The sequence below is a fragment of the Sinohyriopsis cumingii genome, chromosome 3 (genome assembly GCF_028554795.1).
Source record: "Sinohyriopsis cumingii isolate HCF-2022 chromosome 3, ASM2855479v2, whole genome shotgun sequence".
Lineage (NCBI taxonomy): Eukaryota > Metazoa > Mollusca > Bivalvia > Unionida > Unionidae > Sinohyriopsis > Sinohyriopsis cumingii.
Window position 1 is genome coordinate 63,445,262 of NC_142963.1, and position 19,065 is coordinate 63,464,326.

The following is a 19,065-nucleotide window of genomic DNA, read 5'->3' on the forward strand; positions in this document are numbered from 1 at the left end:
ATACTTCAGTCTCCATTAATGCATCACGATTACAGATTTATTCAATATCGATTGTGAGAAACATCTATAGCAATTAAATGAAAAATACAATTAAATGTTATGGCAATATATTAGTTCGATGACATTTACCCCTTTTTTCATGAGAAAGCTACGCAAACGAATCTACCGTTGGGTGTCAGTTATCCAGTGGTTTCAAATGTTATCTTATTTAGCATAAATCCCGTTTACTTATCACTTCAATATCGTTAATAGCCAGCTTGAGACTGGTCGTAATTGAGCTGTAAAAACGGTCGATTATAGAGCAATAACGAGCATTTATAAAGAGAACGCAGGCAACGTTTGCCTGTAAGACATATAAACTATTGTTGGTGACGATGTGGGTTTAGTGCCTTTTTTTCAGCACGCGATAGGCTATAGATACCGACCAGTATATCAAGTGAAGGAAGAATCCGGGAAAACCAAATGAAGAACCAACGACCCACGAGAAGCCACTGGAAAGCTATCTCACTTACCCACGTCCTTTTGTATGGTACATGTACAAGAAATTAGAGATGAGTTTAAACTAAGATAGATAGATAGATAGATAGATAGATAGATAGATAGATAGATAGATAGATAGATAATAAGTCAAAGAGGTAAATTTCTTTTGTAGAATTATACTGGCTAGAGAGTTAAAATTGTATGATAGATAGATAGATATACAGACAGACAGATAGATAGACAGATAGATAGATATAAGGATAGATAGATAGATATAGATTCTGTGACAGAGTTCGTATATGGCTGATGTTTTATCAGTCAATATTTTGAAAATTAATTTGAGGTAAAAAGAATGCTTTTAAAGAATTAAAACAACACGGAAAGTCCTGACATGCAGCACAACCTAATATTAGACGTTAAATAATTGTCTGAAAATTAATGCTCACTAAAAACAAAAGATCCCAGCTGCTTTGATTTATTGTAATTAGAATTTATTATTCTAATAACATTATAAAAGAAAAGGTAACCGAGAAATATTTGTGCTCAGATAAATGCTTACGAGCGAAGTAGTATGTGCTTTTATGGGCAACTAACGAATTCCCGCCAGTTGTTATCGACACATAATTGTCCTCGTGTTCCACAATACAGTTGATCAATGATGTTTTTAATATCCATCTGGAGATACCGCAAAGCGAAATAAATGTTATTTTCCAAAAAGGTTAAGCAAACACAATATGATTATAGCATAACATCATTTATGTCCTTCCTAGATAATATCTCTATCAACACTCTCTGAGCAGGTCAAATATTAATGCATTACTAATTCAAATAGTTCATCAACTCTAAAAACATCATTACAAGTACATGTTTGCACAAAGATCCGTTAAAGCTTTGTGATTAGGTTGATCTGATTTTGATTATACAACGTTAACACCTCGTTCCATACAATATGGAACTGAAAAATTATTCACAATTTGTGGCCAAGCAATATGAAGTCTGTAAAAAAAAAATGTACTGGCCATATGAAAGACTACAATCTGACCTCAGTTTTCCGACTCCGCTTAGCTCTCAAAATAATCTTATTTTCAAAAACAGTTATCACATAAAACACGTATGGGTCGACAGAGCATTACCCTCTTGCATGTATCGCCGTATTATGCAAGTTACTTGCAGCAGCAGCAGCAATTGTAGAAAGTAGTAATTGATGTTGCTGATCTTGTTTATATTGTTGCTATTGAAATAATTGACGAATAAAAAGAAGACGAGGAGGAGGAGGATGAATGAGAATGATTTCAATGCGCACTCTAATAAATAGAAACAGCATTATGTTCTGCTTGGACATTTACATTTGGCCCTATAATATGTATTCATTTCTAGAGCGGATTGGTCGATGCTTACAGTTATGCTTCCAAATCCACTCCTAAAAGAGACATTCAAAAATGAATTATATTTACTTTCCTTTTCTAACAAAACCTTCCTAGTGCCTTATTACAATTACAGTGTAAAGTTAACTTGTGTGTATGTTTTCAGAAAAAATTCACAAATTTGTTTTTTCATATTATCGACATCAACAGAATTTTACAAACCTCATCCTGATCGGATAAAGTATTCCCATCGTCCTTGAAGACATCGTTTAGTTGGGTAGATTTTTTAATGTTGTATTTTTTTTCCCGGAAGAGTTGGAATATTGTCGTTGTGTCATTCTGTGCGTCTGTGACAAATGTGTCAAAAAGTTCTTTTTTCTCGCACACTGCTCGACCAATTTAATGAAATATTGTCGGCTAGATTTGTGATTGTGTATATGCGCAATAAGGTCTTACTTTTTTTTTCAAGCGCATTTTCTTTTCTTTCTTTATTTATTTATTGGCGGATTGGGATATTGAAAACTTGTCTTAAAAAGAAGGGAGCATGTTGTGAATTCAGCTCATCATAGATTCTCCTTCCAAACTGCTTAGATGGTTTTCATGAAACTTGATAGGCTCGATTTATGATAGCTTTAGATGAGCAATAACGTATTTACATTCATCCTCTAGACCATTGATGAGCATATTTCTTGAAAAATTGTCGAAAAAGTTGTATTTGTAGAATTTATATCGTCATCGCTTTTCCTCCCACACTGTTTGGATGATTTTATTTAAACTTATTAAGCTATGTAGTTAGTGTAAATGCGCATAAGTTTTACTTTCTCCTATGGCCAAGTTTCGAGGATGTCTTGAAACATTGTTGAGAATTTTCAGAATTCAGCAAATTTATTTGATACATATGCAGTGATTTTGCAATGCCACAAACGTCTTGAAAAAAAGGAAATGTATGTTATTTGCAATACAAACAAACTTTTTTCAGAGTAGAATGCCTGGAGTGCGGAGACATGCTTTTCTGGGTCGACAATGACAGCGGCGCTGATGCTGTGGGGTCCTGTCCTCGTTTCAACTAAGGATGCACGCAAACAAGCCTACATTTGAATAACTATGGTAAATGGAATCTTAAAATTCCTCAGTCAAAGAGATGTAGGTATCGCATTTTATGTTCACTGAAGTTTTTTTTTATTTTTCTGATATCAGTACGAATATCTTAAATCAATGGAATTTAACTATATCAACAGATAAGTATGAATGTTTTAGGAATGATACAAAAATAGCTAGAAATCAGGAAATATCATTGAAAGCGTTTTTGATCCTCTAATTATATCTTATATGTGCACTGAAGCATAGTACAGCATCACTTTAATATGAAGTCTTTGCGAGATCAAAAATGTTTAGCAAAGGTACCATAACTATTTGGTCTGGTCACCACGTGTCCTTTCCTCGTCAATTAACATTAAGGACTTTATACTGGATTTAAATGAGAGCTTTATTCGTATATGGATCTTATAAATGGTGAAATTAAAGCATATGCAACAATTATTTACACAAAAGACAAACGCTGAAGGGATTATATCCTTGGCACGCTTCAAGAACGTTGTTGTAATCTCTTAATAATTTATTTCGAGGAAAGTTTAATTACTCTTAATCATGGTATTCAAAACTTTTTAACAGGAAGACAAACCTTACCAAAAATCTATTAATCTTGTTCTTTATTTCTTTGTATAAAAAAAAATTCAAAGAGAGTCCGTGACGTCAGGCGACACGGTTTAATGTTAACTTTCTAGCGTGTCTCGAAACTGGATTTCTTGGTGGGATATCACGTTGATTAAGCAACAAAGTGGATTTATTTCTTTGATTCTACAATCATCAAAAGACTTCAGAAGAGTACAATTGTTCATAAGAACGAAGTACGACTAACAATAAATTTGGCATTTGATTTAACCGTATTGATTATTGATAGTTAGCAGACATGGGCGGAGTAGCTGACCAGATCAATTCAATAAAGTTTAGGAGATTAAAAAGTTTTCCCTATATAAGGCACCTCTATAGAGAAGACGGAAAAGCTGAGGAGCGGATGACATGATGCATAATTGACATCAAGATCAACTTTTTCAAACCCCAGCGCTGAAGGAACTGATCAGTGGTAAGACCTTTTTAAAACTTTGTTCATAGCATTAAATGAAACCTTAACGGAAATGGATTTGAACTATCATTTACGAGCTCAACCAATGTGTCAACGTATCTAAAAAGTTAAATAAAATTAGTGTATGAATATGCTGAAATTTTCTGGATCTCAGTGAAATTTTATGTTCAAATGTGCTTGAGATGGTTTTATTTTCTCTTTCCATAACTATTTTACTCTTATTGTATCCAGTTCATGTGATATCATTTATGACCAACAAATATTGCATCATGGCACCTCACTCATGTGCTATCATTTACGAACACAGAACATTTTTATTTAAAAAGAAACGCTATTCTTTATTACATGCTGATATGAGTTAGCATAGGAATATTTTATTCCAAGTATAGTTATTTCAATTTTATGTTAATAATATATGCACGGAACATTATTTCTCTTCGTTACAGATTAAGAATGGTAATAATCTTCATACTTTTAATACTAATCATTGTTTTCTAATATAAAAATATATATTACAGGAATAATGTCAAAATAAATAGCAACACTATTTTTCGAAAAACAACACAAACAATGTGAATTAAAAAATATTGTTTCTTTTTCTTGCTCGAAATAATTGTATTATTATTATTATTATTATTATTATTATTATTATTATAAACGTCATTTATAACGTCATTATAATGATTATTAGTGTTCTTTTTATTAGTATGATCTTGTTGACATTTGATAGTATATAACAATTGAATGTCTCTTGTTCCTTGATTCGAGTGATTTTCGTTTGGTTTTAAATATCAATGATCTGTTATATTGATGATATTTGCGTGAAACGAGTGAATAACGGATATAATTCATCAAGTGGGTGAAAAACCCAAGAGATGAAATGTATCTGTTATTCACTCGAAGCAAGCAAATTTTCTTTCTATTTTATGCTCAAACGTAAGGGCTAGCAATGTGTACTGTATAACATACTGAAGTAGCAGATTTCTTACTGGATCTCGTGCGATGTTCGCACATTACCGTTTTTGTTCAGTGTTTTGTGATTATTCACATATAAAATATAAACGGCTGTAACATGATGATCCGGAATGAGATCAGATTATGTGATGTGATGTGATTTTGATTTTTAACGTAGCTTTAACAATTTTTCATTCATATCGCTTCGATGTCTGCAATGTGGCAGTTTATAGTTATGTCTAGCACTGGGGCATCATACAACAGACATGTAGCATGATGTCCCACCCAGTCACATTATCCTGACACCAGGCCGACCAGTCCTAACACTAACCTCTTAATGCTGAACGCCAAGCGAGGCAGCTGTTAGTACCATTTTTGTAAGTCTCTGGTATGAATCGGCCGGGGATCGAACCCACGACCTTCCGCATCCGAGGCGAGGTCAAATCATAGTGAAGACACTAAGAAGTGCATAAATCCCAACAATGGATCTAATACAATGATACACACCGAGTTAAACAACTGATATAAGTTAAAACGATATTGTTCCTAACGGGAACGGATAATAACATGTAACTTAAAACGAATAATCAAGAACAATGAATGATTAGAAATTGAACAATATTGTTGATGGAAATATCATCACTGATTATCAATGATTAGAAATTAAATCAGAAATTAAACAAACATGAACAATGATTAATCACTCAAATAATGACGTGGCCAGGTTTACCATCAATGATGTTGATTTTCACACAAATGATAATGTTTATTTTCACACAAATAGTGATAGACGATTTTCACTCAAATAGTGACAATGATAATTGAGAAAATTGGGGAAAATAAATTGTCGCGTCCAGTTGACTACCACAAGGTAACTTCCAACCCACCCATCTGCCGGCTGTCAAGAAGCCACCATGAATGGTCCGCCCCTACCAGTCTGCCTAAGGATCCGTAGAACATTACGTTTCCTGCAGACCCGTTGGTCCCGAAGCTTTGGTCCCTCAACACGAGAGAAACACCATCTTCCTCCGAGACAACATCACCACAAACTGCAACACACCAGGTATATACCAACCAACCGAGTTTCACCACCCTGGTCCAAATCAGCACCGCGGCTAAGACCACACATCCATACAGAGCAAACAAAGCACAGACACAGCACAGTTCACACAGTACCCCCTCCCCGAAAAACAGCTGAAAATATAATATCCAAATCAGTGTGATAAATGTGTCGTGAATAATATGCAGTGACGTATGTGACTCATGCGCGTACAAAAGCAGTGTCAGATTACATATTAGGCATACTAAGTACATACTTCGGGTACAACAGAGGCACCAGAGAAAATTAAAATTAATTGTTTATGATAAAATTGAATGAATCACATATGACCATTTCGATCTACATGTACGAGTATTTTGATTTGGAATGATGTCAATACTGGTATTTTCCCACCTTTTTAGCTTTTAATATTGTTTATTTTGTTTGTTTTTATGTTTTGTTTTTTAGTTTCACATTTGTGTTCGGGGGGCACCTAAATATTTTCAGTGATTAGGGCCCTGGAAGACTGTAATCTGGCACTGACGTGGAGTTAATTATTTCACAGAAAATGATTTCATCAGGACTACTGTACAAGATTATCATAATAATCAGAATTGTCTATTAGGCTGCATCTGGCGAGAATCTTACACAACATGAAGCAACATTTTCTCGTCCATTAACACATGCAACATTTATGAGAATATAATTATTCTGTTCAGTTATACACACTAGCAATGTTGAAAAAAGACTACATTTAATCTAACAACATTAAATTATATGTCATGAGTCGGACCAGCTAAAATTCATAATAGATATTAAAACAATAAACATTCTATCCTATAATAAGGACAGGAAAAGAATAAAATTTTATAATGCAAGTACCTCTACAGCTGGAAATTCGCTCCGTAAAGTGTACTTGACAGTGACAAGATTTTTAAGGTTTTAAAGTTAGAATAATACCTTGAGTCTGTAAGTACCCTGGTTATGGTGCAATCTGTGGCCAGTGAGCTCAATGTATCTCATTTTTCTCATCGTAAGCAAATTGCTCGTGCAGCATGGAATTAATCGAATTCACTACATGGAAAATAATGTACTGTGTAAATAAACCACTATTTGGTAACAATATATGCAGAAATGAAACCCGAGTACATTTTATTCCAGATATAATACGTAAACATTAAATATACACAATTCAGTGATAACGGTTACTTAATTCTCCTCCCAACTCAAAGTAAAATAATACAAATAATAATTTGCTTCTTGCTGGATTTAAATACTAGTCGTTTTTATCGAGAAGCGGACATATTGACCCCTCATCCACGTAGGAATCTATTAATAACAACAACTGTAATGGTTATCTTGTTATCGATGCGGTAGCGAAATTATTTATCGTAATTAACTTCTGTTTATTATCACAATTATTTTACTTGGAAAATCCAGTAATTCACTGCCTTGCATAAAATAAAGTATCCTTCACCCTCCATTCCATTTATGTCATGTTTGAAAAGGAAAACTTCATATTTATCCCTAATTGTCCATGCAAATATCAACGTTTCTGTTTGCATCACTTCAACCACTGTACGGCCGATCTCCGTGCCTTCTGTTTTGTTATTTTCATTATTCTCGTCATTTCATTGGTCAGTTGGTCAGGTCTGAATACTTTGCTTCGGTTCTGTTTGAATGGACAGTCAAAAAAAAGAACAATTTATACAGACCTGACCTGATTTGCCAAATGTATGATGTGTGGACAGGATATCCATTTAAAAAAGCAAAGATTTATCCTGAAATCTGTCATGATATTGAAGCTCAACTGTTGCTTGTCAAAATTCTCGGCAACTTTTGTGCATTGTAATCGAACCTCTTCCCTGTGCACTTTTCTGCATATTGTCTGCATAGATCTGGGTAACCCACTTCACTGTACAAATTCTAAGTTAGCTTATTGCTGTAACTACTGCTTCATTTGTAAGCACACATATTCTGAACATTAATAATAGTTTATTTTTTCCTCATGCTTTCATCAGGTACACTCAAGGTTCGTGTTTTAATCGCCTTCAGCTCGACGACTGTTTTATTCTCTGATGCCCTCCAAAGTTACGATGTCCTCCTGCAGATTTTATTGGCTTGCTATTCAATTTCTATTAACTTACTGAAACATGGTTTTCCCTTCAGTATAGAGAAGATTTGTTATCTACGAATGACTTCCAAATATTTCATCCATATCTTTTTTTTGCTAAAGTAACCAGATCCAAAGTATGGACTCTCCTTTACCCTCCGTGGTATATCTTGCAGTTTCATCATCTCGGCTCTTCAGCCCTCCATACCAAGCACAACTATGCAATCATTCCTGGAATGTAAACTCTGTTTACAATTGCTCATAGACGGAGATTATTGTGGTTTTAAGGATCATTTTTTCTACCCGTCATCATATTTATCACTCTTAATCCAGATAACAAAGAAGGCCAAACATCCTATTTTTGATAATGTTAAAAATAAAGTTTCCACTGAGTCATAAGAGTATAGTTGTGCCTTCGATCTTTAATCTTTGAATTTATTCTTGTTTGCCACTCTCCATCTTTTCCTGCACTTGTCTTAATTTCTAGTCTCCTGAAAATTTTTACCATCTAGTGATAAAATTCACCACACTCAGTGTTAAGAGTCAAACATTTTACAATTTAGCTATCAATGCAACACGTTTCTTGTAATTATTTGTGGGTTTTTTTACATGACGCAATTATTACTTTTTTCAAATTGAATATCACGTAGTAACATGACACAAGGAAAATGTAAAGTTGTGACGTCTCACGATGTAAACTCGTAACTTATGAAACACCCTGCGAAAGTTCTAGCTAAATTAATTTTGCGATGTTTTCAATGCATTTATTTTATCAGAAGATAATTAAATTCTTGCATCTGTGTTTATTTCGTGTACAAGTTTCGAAACTTGTTCAGTAATTTCAATCTTCTTTAGTTCGCAAAGTGTGTCCAAAGATATAATTTAGTTTAAGCATTTTATTAAATGGTACAATTATGTAACATCTAAATCTTAACCACGGGTATCTTTTATCCATTTTACATGAAAAGCTTCGAATTAACATTGAACAGAGATAATAGATCTATAAATAATTATCCATCTAATGGTTTCTTACTGTTGTCTGAGTCTGTATTGAAAAGGGGGAGTGTGTCTCGGAGGGTGAGGGATTAGTGTGATTTCAAAAAGTATTACATAACTATTCAATACGGATGTTGAATTTAATTTCTGTATCACACACTCAAGGAGTTTCACAAACATAGGCTTGTCAGTATGTTTCAATACAACGAATGAAGCTTGTATCTCAACTTGTTTTGAATCCCGGTCGCATTGTAAAGAGAGAACGATATATAAAGCATTCCTACGTTATAGTAAACTTATTCTTTCTGCCAATTTGCAGCGATACAGTGACTTTGTAGGATATATCTCATAGGGTCCAAATAATAATGCATTTCCTTCAACTGGGAGTTTCCATCTTAAATTCATTAAACTCAGAAACTCGTTTGCATTTCTGACGATCCTACAAGTTCAAGACGTGAAAAATCTATTTATCTAGAATGAATCACTATTCCCTTCCATCCGCAAGTTCTTTCTGCATATTTTGGCCGAGTGGTCTAAAGCGCTCACCGTTACGGATTACTGCCATCTCACTTCTGTCTGCGTGGGTTCGAGTTTCAGATTCAGCCAATGTGGGTATGTGAGAAAGCTTGTCAGTAGCCTTCGTGGGTCGGTGGTTCTTTCCGGGGTTTTCCGGGGTTCTTCATCCACCAGTTATACTGGCCACCATGTATAGCCTATCGTGTGCTGAAAATGGCGTTAAACCCTACAAAAATAACAACAACAACAACTTTCTGCTCATTTCGATTTTGCAATTACTTATCGTTGTCTTATCGACAAGCATGTGGTTCGTTATTATTTCGTGTTTCTTTTTTACTTTCTGTTTTTTTTGTCGATGAGAGGACTTTCATATATCTTATCAGCACACATCTGTTGGGGGAAATTTTTGCTTGACGAGGTTTTATTCTGTAGTTGTTAATGTCTCAGATGAGTGGGTGAATTAGATGGACTTAATTCACTGGCATATTACAGAATCTTTCCCTGATACAGTAATAGTTATTGTTCTCAACACTCAATATTGAACTCGAACCTTATCCTATGATTTACACCAATCTTTGATCAAGGCAATTGACATATGTGACATCGCGATGTGATTTAAAGTACCAATTACAGTAGTCAAAGTCCTTTGATGTGAATAAGGTTTACTTTGGTGTACTCTACTACAAATTCTTTCAAAGTAAGCAGTTAATCAGAGACAGACGTACTCAGGTCTACTGTAAGAATATTGCTTTTAAAGCACGTAATAAATCAAACTTTGATGTGTACAAGGTTTACTCTGGTCTACTTCAAGAATAAAGCTTTAAAGCCTACAGTAAATAGAATTTATAACAATAGTAATAGTAATTGTATATTTTATTTGTATTGTGTCTTGGCTCTTTTCCATGATTATAGGTCATGTATATTTAATTTGTTTTGTGTGATTGACCTTTGTCTAAAATTGAGAGTAGAAGTTGAGCCTACCTGACTAATGTCTTTTCGATAAACAACAAATCACATAGCTAATATTTCCCTATGATTGCATGTTATATTTCAAGATCATTATTATTTGCAGGTAAACATGTTGACTTGGATTTGATTTCAGGACATTATTTTTTCCCGTCTGGAATTTATGGTCTACCTGATGTTTGCCGTGTTCTTCAATTAAGTTTTAGTACTCGACCTGATATTATTGACGAATTATGATTTTAAAATCTTCATATTATGTTAAAAATTACCTTACTTTACTGAAAAAAACTTCGACTTAATCATCTCAAAATTATGCATAAAACAATAAATTTAGTTCGCTTTGGCAAAGTCCAAGTTATTATACCTATTCGTCCGTGGTCCGTGTTCCGGGATCCGTTGTGCGTTGTCCGTTCTCAATTGCTATTTTATTTTTCCTTTTATTCTATTTCTGCTTCTGACGTTTATAATGTTTCAAATTCTGGTAACCAAGGGCTAGGCCGTAGGATACCATTAACTATAATTCAACAGATGGGCATTTCCAAGTGAAATGTTGATTAATAACGTCACTGGTGCAGGACGGGCGTGTCGTAAGGTGCTTTTCTCACGGGTACCAAAGAGACGAAAGAAAAGAAAACAATCAATAGACTAAATTTTAGCTTTGTTGAATGGTGCAGACCTGCAAAAAGTCACCCTAACGTCTGCGACGCGTTGATGAGGTCGTGTAGCCGGTTGGCCTAAGCAGCAGTTCGAAGAGTATTTGCGCGAAAGGGCTCTAGATCCGGGTGCCCAACCCGCGGCCTGCTGGCCACATATGGCACAATCCTTTACATTGTGCTGTCATTGGCTATGTAGTCAGTCCTTTTAAAAAAATATTCATTTTTTTAATAACATGCATAATTATTGACAAGGAACTGTTATTGTTCGTGCGGTCCGCGACCTTAATCGTTTTATCTGTTTTGGCCCCAAATAAAAAACGATTGGGCGCCCCTGATACGGATCTTCTGCCTTAACGATCTGTTGGAAACCAACACAAAAGACTGCCGCAAAATAGGCGAACAGCACGTAACATTGCCCGAAGCATGCAAGAACATCCTAGCCTTTCATGACCAGCACCGATAAGTCTACATGCACCATCTGTGCGGAATTCAAAGGAACTAAACGTGACTCTAAAACGACGCGTAGAAAATCGCTAAGTCCCATGTATCTTCTCCTACGTAATCTCAGCTGCGAAGGAGCGATCGAATCGAAGTTATATCAAAGCAAATAGGCTGTCGCCACTTTCATCTACAACATCAAACGTTAATGGAGATCCAAGGAATGTTTCGAATTCCAGTCGATATTTGTATGATTTGAGACGACCGAAGCACCTTCCGTGAATCAACGAGATTTTTGCCAAGAATGCCCTTAGGTTGTAGCTGAGTACCTTCAGGCACAGCACACTCTGTAGTTCAGTGCTAACGAAAGATGATGTATTGATGGCGTCCTGGGATGTCAAACCTCTCTGCCAGGCTGTGCACTCCGAGAGACGACGCAGTGTCGGCATTACGGCGTTGCCCATCGTACAGCTCTCCAAACAGATATAGGTACCACACCATGGTATATGAAGGTAGGTTATATCCTCAGCAGATCCATTTACGAATAACAGCAGCAGGTCTCTATACTGTGTATGTGTTCCGTCGTTGTTTAGGGTCGCAGAAACAACATATACCCAATCAGTGTTATGTTTTGCTCTCTCGCTCTCGACAGCAACATCTTCTGAGCGTACTAGTGCCGAAACAGTAGCTGGGCCAGATTCTGTTTGAACCTCTCTACAATACCCTGACTACGGTGGATACTGGCCTCCATGAAAATTGTATGCAAGCCGTTCTTCCCAAGAGTTGCGACACGACAATTGTAAACTCTCTGCGGGGGTCAACCTGCAGTAATCTTGGATACCTTTAGCGGCTTCCGCTTGAACATAGGTGCCAACGCGTATGCAACAATGGAAGCCTAATTGGTGGTCAATTGCTCTGCCCCATTGTAAAGTCTGATACATTAGTCAGTCAGAACATACTTGCGTTTGTTTGTCCAGCATTGACCTGAAGCCGAAAAAAAGAGGTCGGACATGTGCACCTCTTTTGGGATTGAAATATTATTAAAAAATATTAAAAATGCGTCACGGGTATGAAAATATACTGCATATTCTACTTCTTGAGCCATTCCATAGGAACATTCTATGAGACACTGGCGGTTTCTGCCAGCTTTTTATAGCTGCCACGACCTTCCAGTAGCCTCTCAAACTGCAGTATATTGCCTTGAGCTTTGTATCCATCGAGTTTTCACAGCAGATCACCTCAACTGTAGGTCTACAAACCACCAGCTGTCGTTCCAGTTTGTCAAAGTAAGAAACATTGCGCTTGCACTTGCTAAGTTTGAAATATGCATATGCCACATAGCCAAACTCGACAATGCCTCTTGCAATAAACATCAGCTGGTGGTGATTTTTTGGCAGGTCATGCCATAACCTGTATAGTTCACCTGCCTGGACTACGACAAGTGTGACTAAGAAGAAACCTTATTGATGGAGCTGTCTTCCGGATACCATAAGGAGACGAAGGGATTCGAAGATTGCCTTAATGAATTTGGCGGCGATATTCTAGCTCTACATAAAGCTAAAGAAACAAGCAGACGTATTCCATGAAGCAAATGGCATGAAAATTAAACCTGTTTATCCAAGCTTTGTTGCTAAATATGGCATATTGACTGTCCATAGTTCAAGTATCCCTCTAGAATATGTAGGGGTGGGGATGATAAAGGTGTTATCAACCATCCGCTCTCAAAAGCAAATTTGATGTTATCATATATGAACAGCTTGGCAGAGAGAGACCACAACCAAAGGAAAGTAGCAAGACCTAACCAACCCTATATCTCGATTTTGGTTTCAGAATTTAGATGCCTCATTTGCCTCGGGCCATGTTGATGACATCCTGGATTTAAAGTAAATTGCGAGGAAATTATGTTTTATCCTTCTTTAGTTCCCAATAGAGATTTATATTTTTATCAGATATAACCAAGAACCTTTTAATATTATTTTCATTGATTATTCGCCTGTTGTTGTGTTATGCATTGATTTTAATGACATTGTCGGTGTAGCTTTATTAATTATTTTTATTTCGTCAATGCATAAATATTTGTATTAATAATAGAAAAAGACTCAGGATGCGATATCTTGGCTAATTTTGAACAAATTTGCTCTAAAACAAATAAGGAGTTTGATGATGGTTCTTTCTCGTTAACATCACCGTTCACTTTGTTCCGGTATATTAATAACGTCAACATCACCGTTCACTTTTTTCCGGTATATTAATAACGCATTCCATTTCAAATCTCTCTATGCCTGTGTATATTTCTCTCTTGTTACGACTCTGTGGTCTTAAACTAAATAACAGAAAGGAAAGGAAACCGATAATTTGAGTAAATTCAACTAACAATTTATTTCATTTGAGTACAAGGCGAACAATTCAAAAGACACTTACAGTATTGTGAATTAAATTCTAAATAATCCTAAATGTCCAATTACAAGTCCAAAAGTGTAGAATATTCAAAATGTACTGCTGCACTGCTAGTGTTCATATACTACAATGATATAATTCAAAATGTCTTCTTCAAATGAGTTCTTGATAATCCAAAGGAGTGTTTTAGTCCAACAATTCAAGTCCTATCAAATTATAGCTGAAGACAACTAAAAACGATTTCATACACCTATCGTCAATTAGGAATGAAGACTTTGTTTACAACTTCTATTTATATACAAACTGTCTCCTGACTATAACACAATATAATATCCTCTGTGTGGGTAATTTCTAATAGAATGATTCCAATCTATTGTTAACAAGTAAGGTTCCAGTACATTCTAAGGTCATATTCAAGGTTAGGCTTTGAACTCATATTCAAGTAAGCATTTTAATATTTACAGTAATCATGTCTTCGTCGGTATCCTTGACCTTTGTTGCTTAAACTTGCATTGCCATACGACTTGAATCGATAGAGGAGCTGGTTTGAATACGATGTTTTGATATCTTTTCATTTTGTGCGTTGTACAAAGATTGTACAGCCTCGAATGTGTGGTGTGTGCTGCTGGCGTATGATCAAATATCCAAAGAGATCAAACATTTTCATGAAAAATATTTAACCTGAACCTAAAATCGTAAAAAATAGAACAAATATATTCGGAAAATGACATCAAATATAAATCGTTATGATTAACTTATACATTTCTGATAATAAAAATACAAGTCAAAAAGCTATGATTTTTATGACTCATCCACATGTAGAAGTTAATCATAACACAGCTGGTATATCAGAGTAATGCAACATACTTTGCAATGAACCCAGAGACAAACGAAGAAGCAACGGTGAAACAGACACAAGGAAATGTCATTTTATTGAAACATTACACAGAAACCAGTATACACAACTACTTAGACATGTTCCCCTTGTATATTCCCATATCGTAGGGCTTTATAGGCTACTAAAGAAATACCTTTCACATACAAATACCGATATAATAATGTTATCATTTTGACTGGAGTCTTCTGGCAGTGTTATAGCATTGCTCACATTTCATGCATATTAGAGACATGGGGAATATAATACACTCATGAAAAGGTTTGAATGCAATTTCGGATATACATCGGTCTCCGTGCCAGGATGGTCGTGCATTTCAGTGTATACTGAGATTTACAGACTCTGATATTTATATTGAAATTAACGTAGTGATAATATTTAGCAATTAAAATCTTGTATGATAATTTTTGTCTTAATGCCATGTAAATAAAGAAACATTAATGAAACTTTAGCCAATAAGTCCCTGAAATTAGAAACCACCAGGAACAGATATTATAGGCACGATATAAAATTGGTTTATCTATACATCAGTCAATGCATATATCGCTTTTCTTTACTTTTTTACTTTCGTTTTGTCGAATCCAAGCTGTATATGCTCTTTCTAGTTTATATTTCACTACTTCCAAATGATAAGCTATAAACTTTGTTCAGTATGTTTACAAACTGTACAGTAACTATAGGTTGAAACTGATAAGGTAGAATTTCAATATTTCAATTACTGTAACGTTAAATTCAGGTCTTGCGATATAATATTCCTCCAAGATATAGCGTCAACCAAGGAGTTAAGATAATACTAGAAAAATAGAAATGAACTGCAAAATGCTAAGCAAGGAGTTGTATTTTCTTTACTTCAGGATCGAGCTTGGGATGAAATATTGTCAAGTTATTATTAACATCGTCAGCAATCTATATTTAAGCCAAAGGGTGAAGCCAACTAGACCCTGATTTAATACAAAAGTCGGATATATATTTATTAAAATACCATCAACTATTAAATATAGATGGAATATGTACAATAAATAAATTGATGTATGTATCATTACAATCAAGCCAAGCGGACTCTTCGACAAGTAAAACTCACAGAATGGAAGAATTTCAAAAGTTAGTTTAAATTTTGATAGGTAATATAATACCATTGCTTGAAAAAAGGCAAATGAGTGCAATGTTTTCTTTCTGTTTATTTTGCTAATACAAATATGTATTTTAAGTAGATAAGATATCTAAATTTGATCATGCTAAATTAGAAATTGAAGCATCAGTGGAACATATTTGAAATCAAGAAGAAAAAAGGTTATCGGTGTCCTATCCGAAATCTGATAAGCTTTGTCAATATATCGTTAAACCAAATATTGAAATCTGATAATGTATATCATGACGCGTTAACATGGATTGCATTTTCATTTTCTAATCATACAAAATTGTAGGATACACTAGTATATTAATAATGCGTATCTTAATAGAAGTTGTTTATCTCTAATTATGTGTATATTTTATGTCTAACGTCGTATTCTCATGTTTTTATTCTACAGCTGAAAAATGGACACAGATGAACGGAAAAGTATAATTTTGGTATATATGTTGGTCATCGGAATTACAGGTTTGTACGATGATTACCCATTTAATTCAGTAGTATAGATCTAGCAAGAGATCAGCGATCCACAAGTCGTCTTTGTCTTGTATTATAAAAAACATGCTATTGTTTTAATGACATTTGAGATTGTCAAAATACTTGGTTTCCAAGATATTTGACTACGATCACAATTTAAGGAACGTAGACAATCTTATGAATCCTTCAGATTATAAACCGCACCCTTATAAATGCGAACGCTCTTAAGACCACCAGGTCTTCTCCTTCTCTTCGTCATCCTGCTGTTATAAATAGGCAAAGATTTTTGTTATACCTATCACAATGTGTTTTAAATGGGGATGGTTTATTACAATTTATACATTACATACTTGCAATTTATTTCCCTCACCTAAATGTATCAAAATGTTACTTCAAGACGAGCTATCATTTTCGTGTTTTACAGGTTTGCTCTTACATGGCTGCGTAGCATCTCCGCTGTTTGATTCTGAACCGCGATTTGCCCAGTTTCCGGAAAACAAAAGCACACCAATAGGTAAACCTGCCACATAAAATGAAATTCGTTTTATATGTAAATGCCTAGTTTTCTTAAGTTTAATCTCTCTGAGTATTTTTCATGACACGTTTAGATCAGTATTGAGTTTACATCTATCTAAAGTTATTATGAATCATCGGTTGCCCAAATACACGTTCTACGATATTTGTACCTAAGTAGAACTGAAATGCACAAAAGCGTGCGAAAAATAGGCACATGGCCCACAAATGTGTTCTGCAAGACACGCAGTGCATTCTTTAGCTGGCGTGATTTATTTTGATTTGTCTATTTTGTTCTTATCTGTAATTATTCAGTTCAATTGCCATAGTGAGGGCAAACATAGTAAGAGATGAATATTTACAATATAAATGATTTTACTACTGAAAATAATGTAATAATTTAGATGCCTTAAGCTTTGCAACAAAATACCAGACAATTTGATCACAATATTGCTTAGGGAAAGCAAAGAATGGAGATGGTTGGACAGGGTCATTGATTATACACGAATTTAAGGACTTCACAATGTGATGTTGAAATGTGTTTGTGATAATATAAAAAAAATCCTGATCAGTATTGCTTTGTTTCATTATGTCCATTGTACAGTCTTTTATATAATGCCTATGGTACAAAAATCTCAGGATTAGACGATATATATTTCTGCAAGCACCTTCAATATGTTTTTCGGTTCTAAATACAATTGTAAAATCTGCACTTTCGCTGCATAGAGATATAAAACAAATAAAGTATAAAAGAACACGAAGATGGCTATGTGATTCTTTACGGTTCGCTTTCGATAGGGAAAAAAATCTTGACATAAGTCTATAACAATATGCTGTATGCTTGCATTTCTCCTTTTCTTCACAATTACTACACAGTTGTTTGTTTTTAGACTAGACGCATATCTTGATCATTTAAAAAAGGGAATCTAATTCTGATTCTGATAGTTTCCGCTCATGGGTGATAAGGTTTTAAACGGTATTTGGAATGACATATTCTGATTTGTAAGGTAAATAAATCGAGCACATAAGATGTCTTTAAGTCTTAATCATTAAGCACAGAGTTTGCTCCAATGATGCTGATGTAGTGTAGTGAAGGGTAGTTGCTGTTGTTGGAAAAGTCTCGGTAAGGAATAATTTTATTCAAGATGTAATTTATATTGGTCTATTTTTAAATAAACTGACTGAAATTTGATCTTCACATTACCAGGTACATTCTTGTTTCTACTGAGAGCAAGTGATAGTGTTGATCCGCTGAACCAGATGACTATTGTCACGAACGATTCAGTGACAGCATTTTATGTCAATATCATTCAGCTGAATAAAATGAACCCGGCAATGGCAAACATAACTTTGAAGAATGAACTAGACAGAGAATCGGTAAGTGCTTGTCCGATGTAAAATTTTGGCAGTGTCCATGTGTGAGCATTTATACTAATTCCTAATTTATATTAGCTTGGTCTAAATATCACCGAAACAAAATAGGTCAGACTTCACCTTAAATCGTGACTAAAGCAGTTTTCTTGGATACAGTTAAATTTGAAGTCTAACATAAAAGTTACCAAACCAATGATTTTAAATTTTAACGTAACTGTTGAAGTTTTTGGTGAAGTTAAAGCCTGTTCTTTCTTGTTTATTTTGAAACTAACACACTTTCTGCGTTCATCTGGAAAAACTTATTGTCTAAGTATGGAAAGTATCGTTGACACATTTATCCGTTTTAAATATAAAAGAGAACTTCATGCAAGGACAGAAGCAAATTGAATTGGAGAAATTTAGAATAATAGGTTAACTGCGAAAATCCTGCGTGTTTCAGTCACCTTTGAAATGACTTGCAATTGAATTCACACGGCACTGATGAAATATTTTCAAATGTAACTGTTACATGATGCTTCATAGTTTACATCCAGTGACATACATAAATGTTTGCTTCCAGAATGAGGGTGGAATAGAGCTGAAATTTTACCTTACCGACGCCCGAGGAAACACGGT

General features: G+C 34.8%; 1 protein-coding gene across 2 annotated transcripts in view; it reads left to right on the top strand.

Moving 5' to 3' along the window:
* Nucleotides 1-3,905: 3,905 nt before the first annotated feature.
* LOC149802985 (cadherin-related family member 1-like) overlaps nucleotides 3,906-19,065 on the top strand; it is a 53,196-nt gene continuing 38,036 nt past the window's right edge. For both annotated transcript variants that reach the window (XM_089952516.1, XM_089952517.1), the window contains exons 1-5: nucleotides 3,906-3,987; nucleotides 16,487-16,554; nucleotides 16,988-17,077; nucleotides 18,284-18,453; nucleotides 19,010-19,063. In XM_089952516.1, coding sequence (XP_089808642.1) covers nucleotides 16,494-16,554; nucleotides 16,988-17,077; nucleotides 18,284-18,453; nucleotides 19,010-19,063 — 375 coding nt within the window. In that variant the 5' untranslated portion in view covers nucleotides 3,906-3,987; nucleotides 16,487-16,493. The remainder of the gene's footprint in view (nucleotides 3,988-16,486; nucleotides 16,555-16,987; nucleotides 17,078-18,283; nucleotides 18,454-19,009; nucleotides 19,064-19,065) is intronic.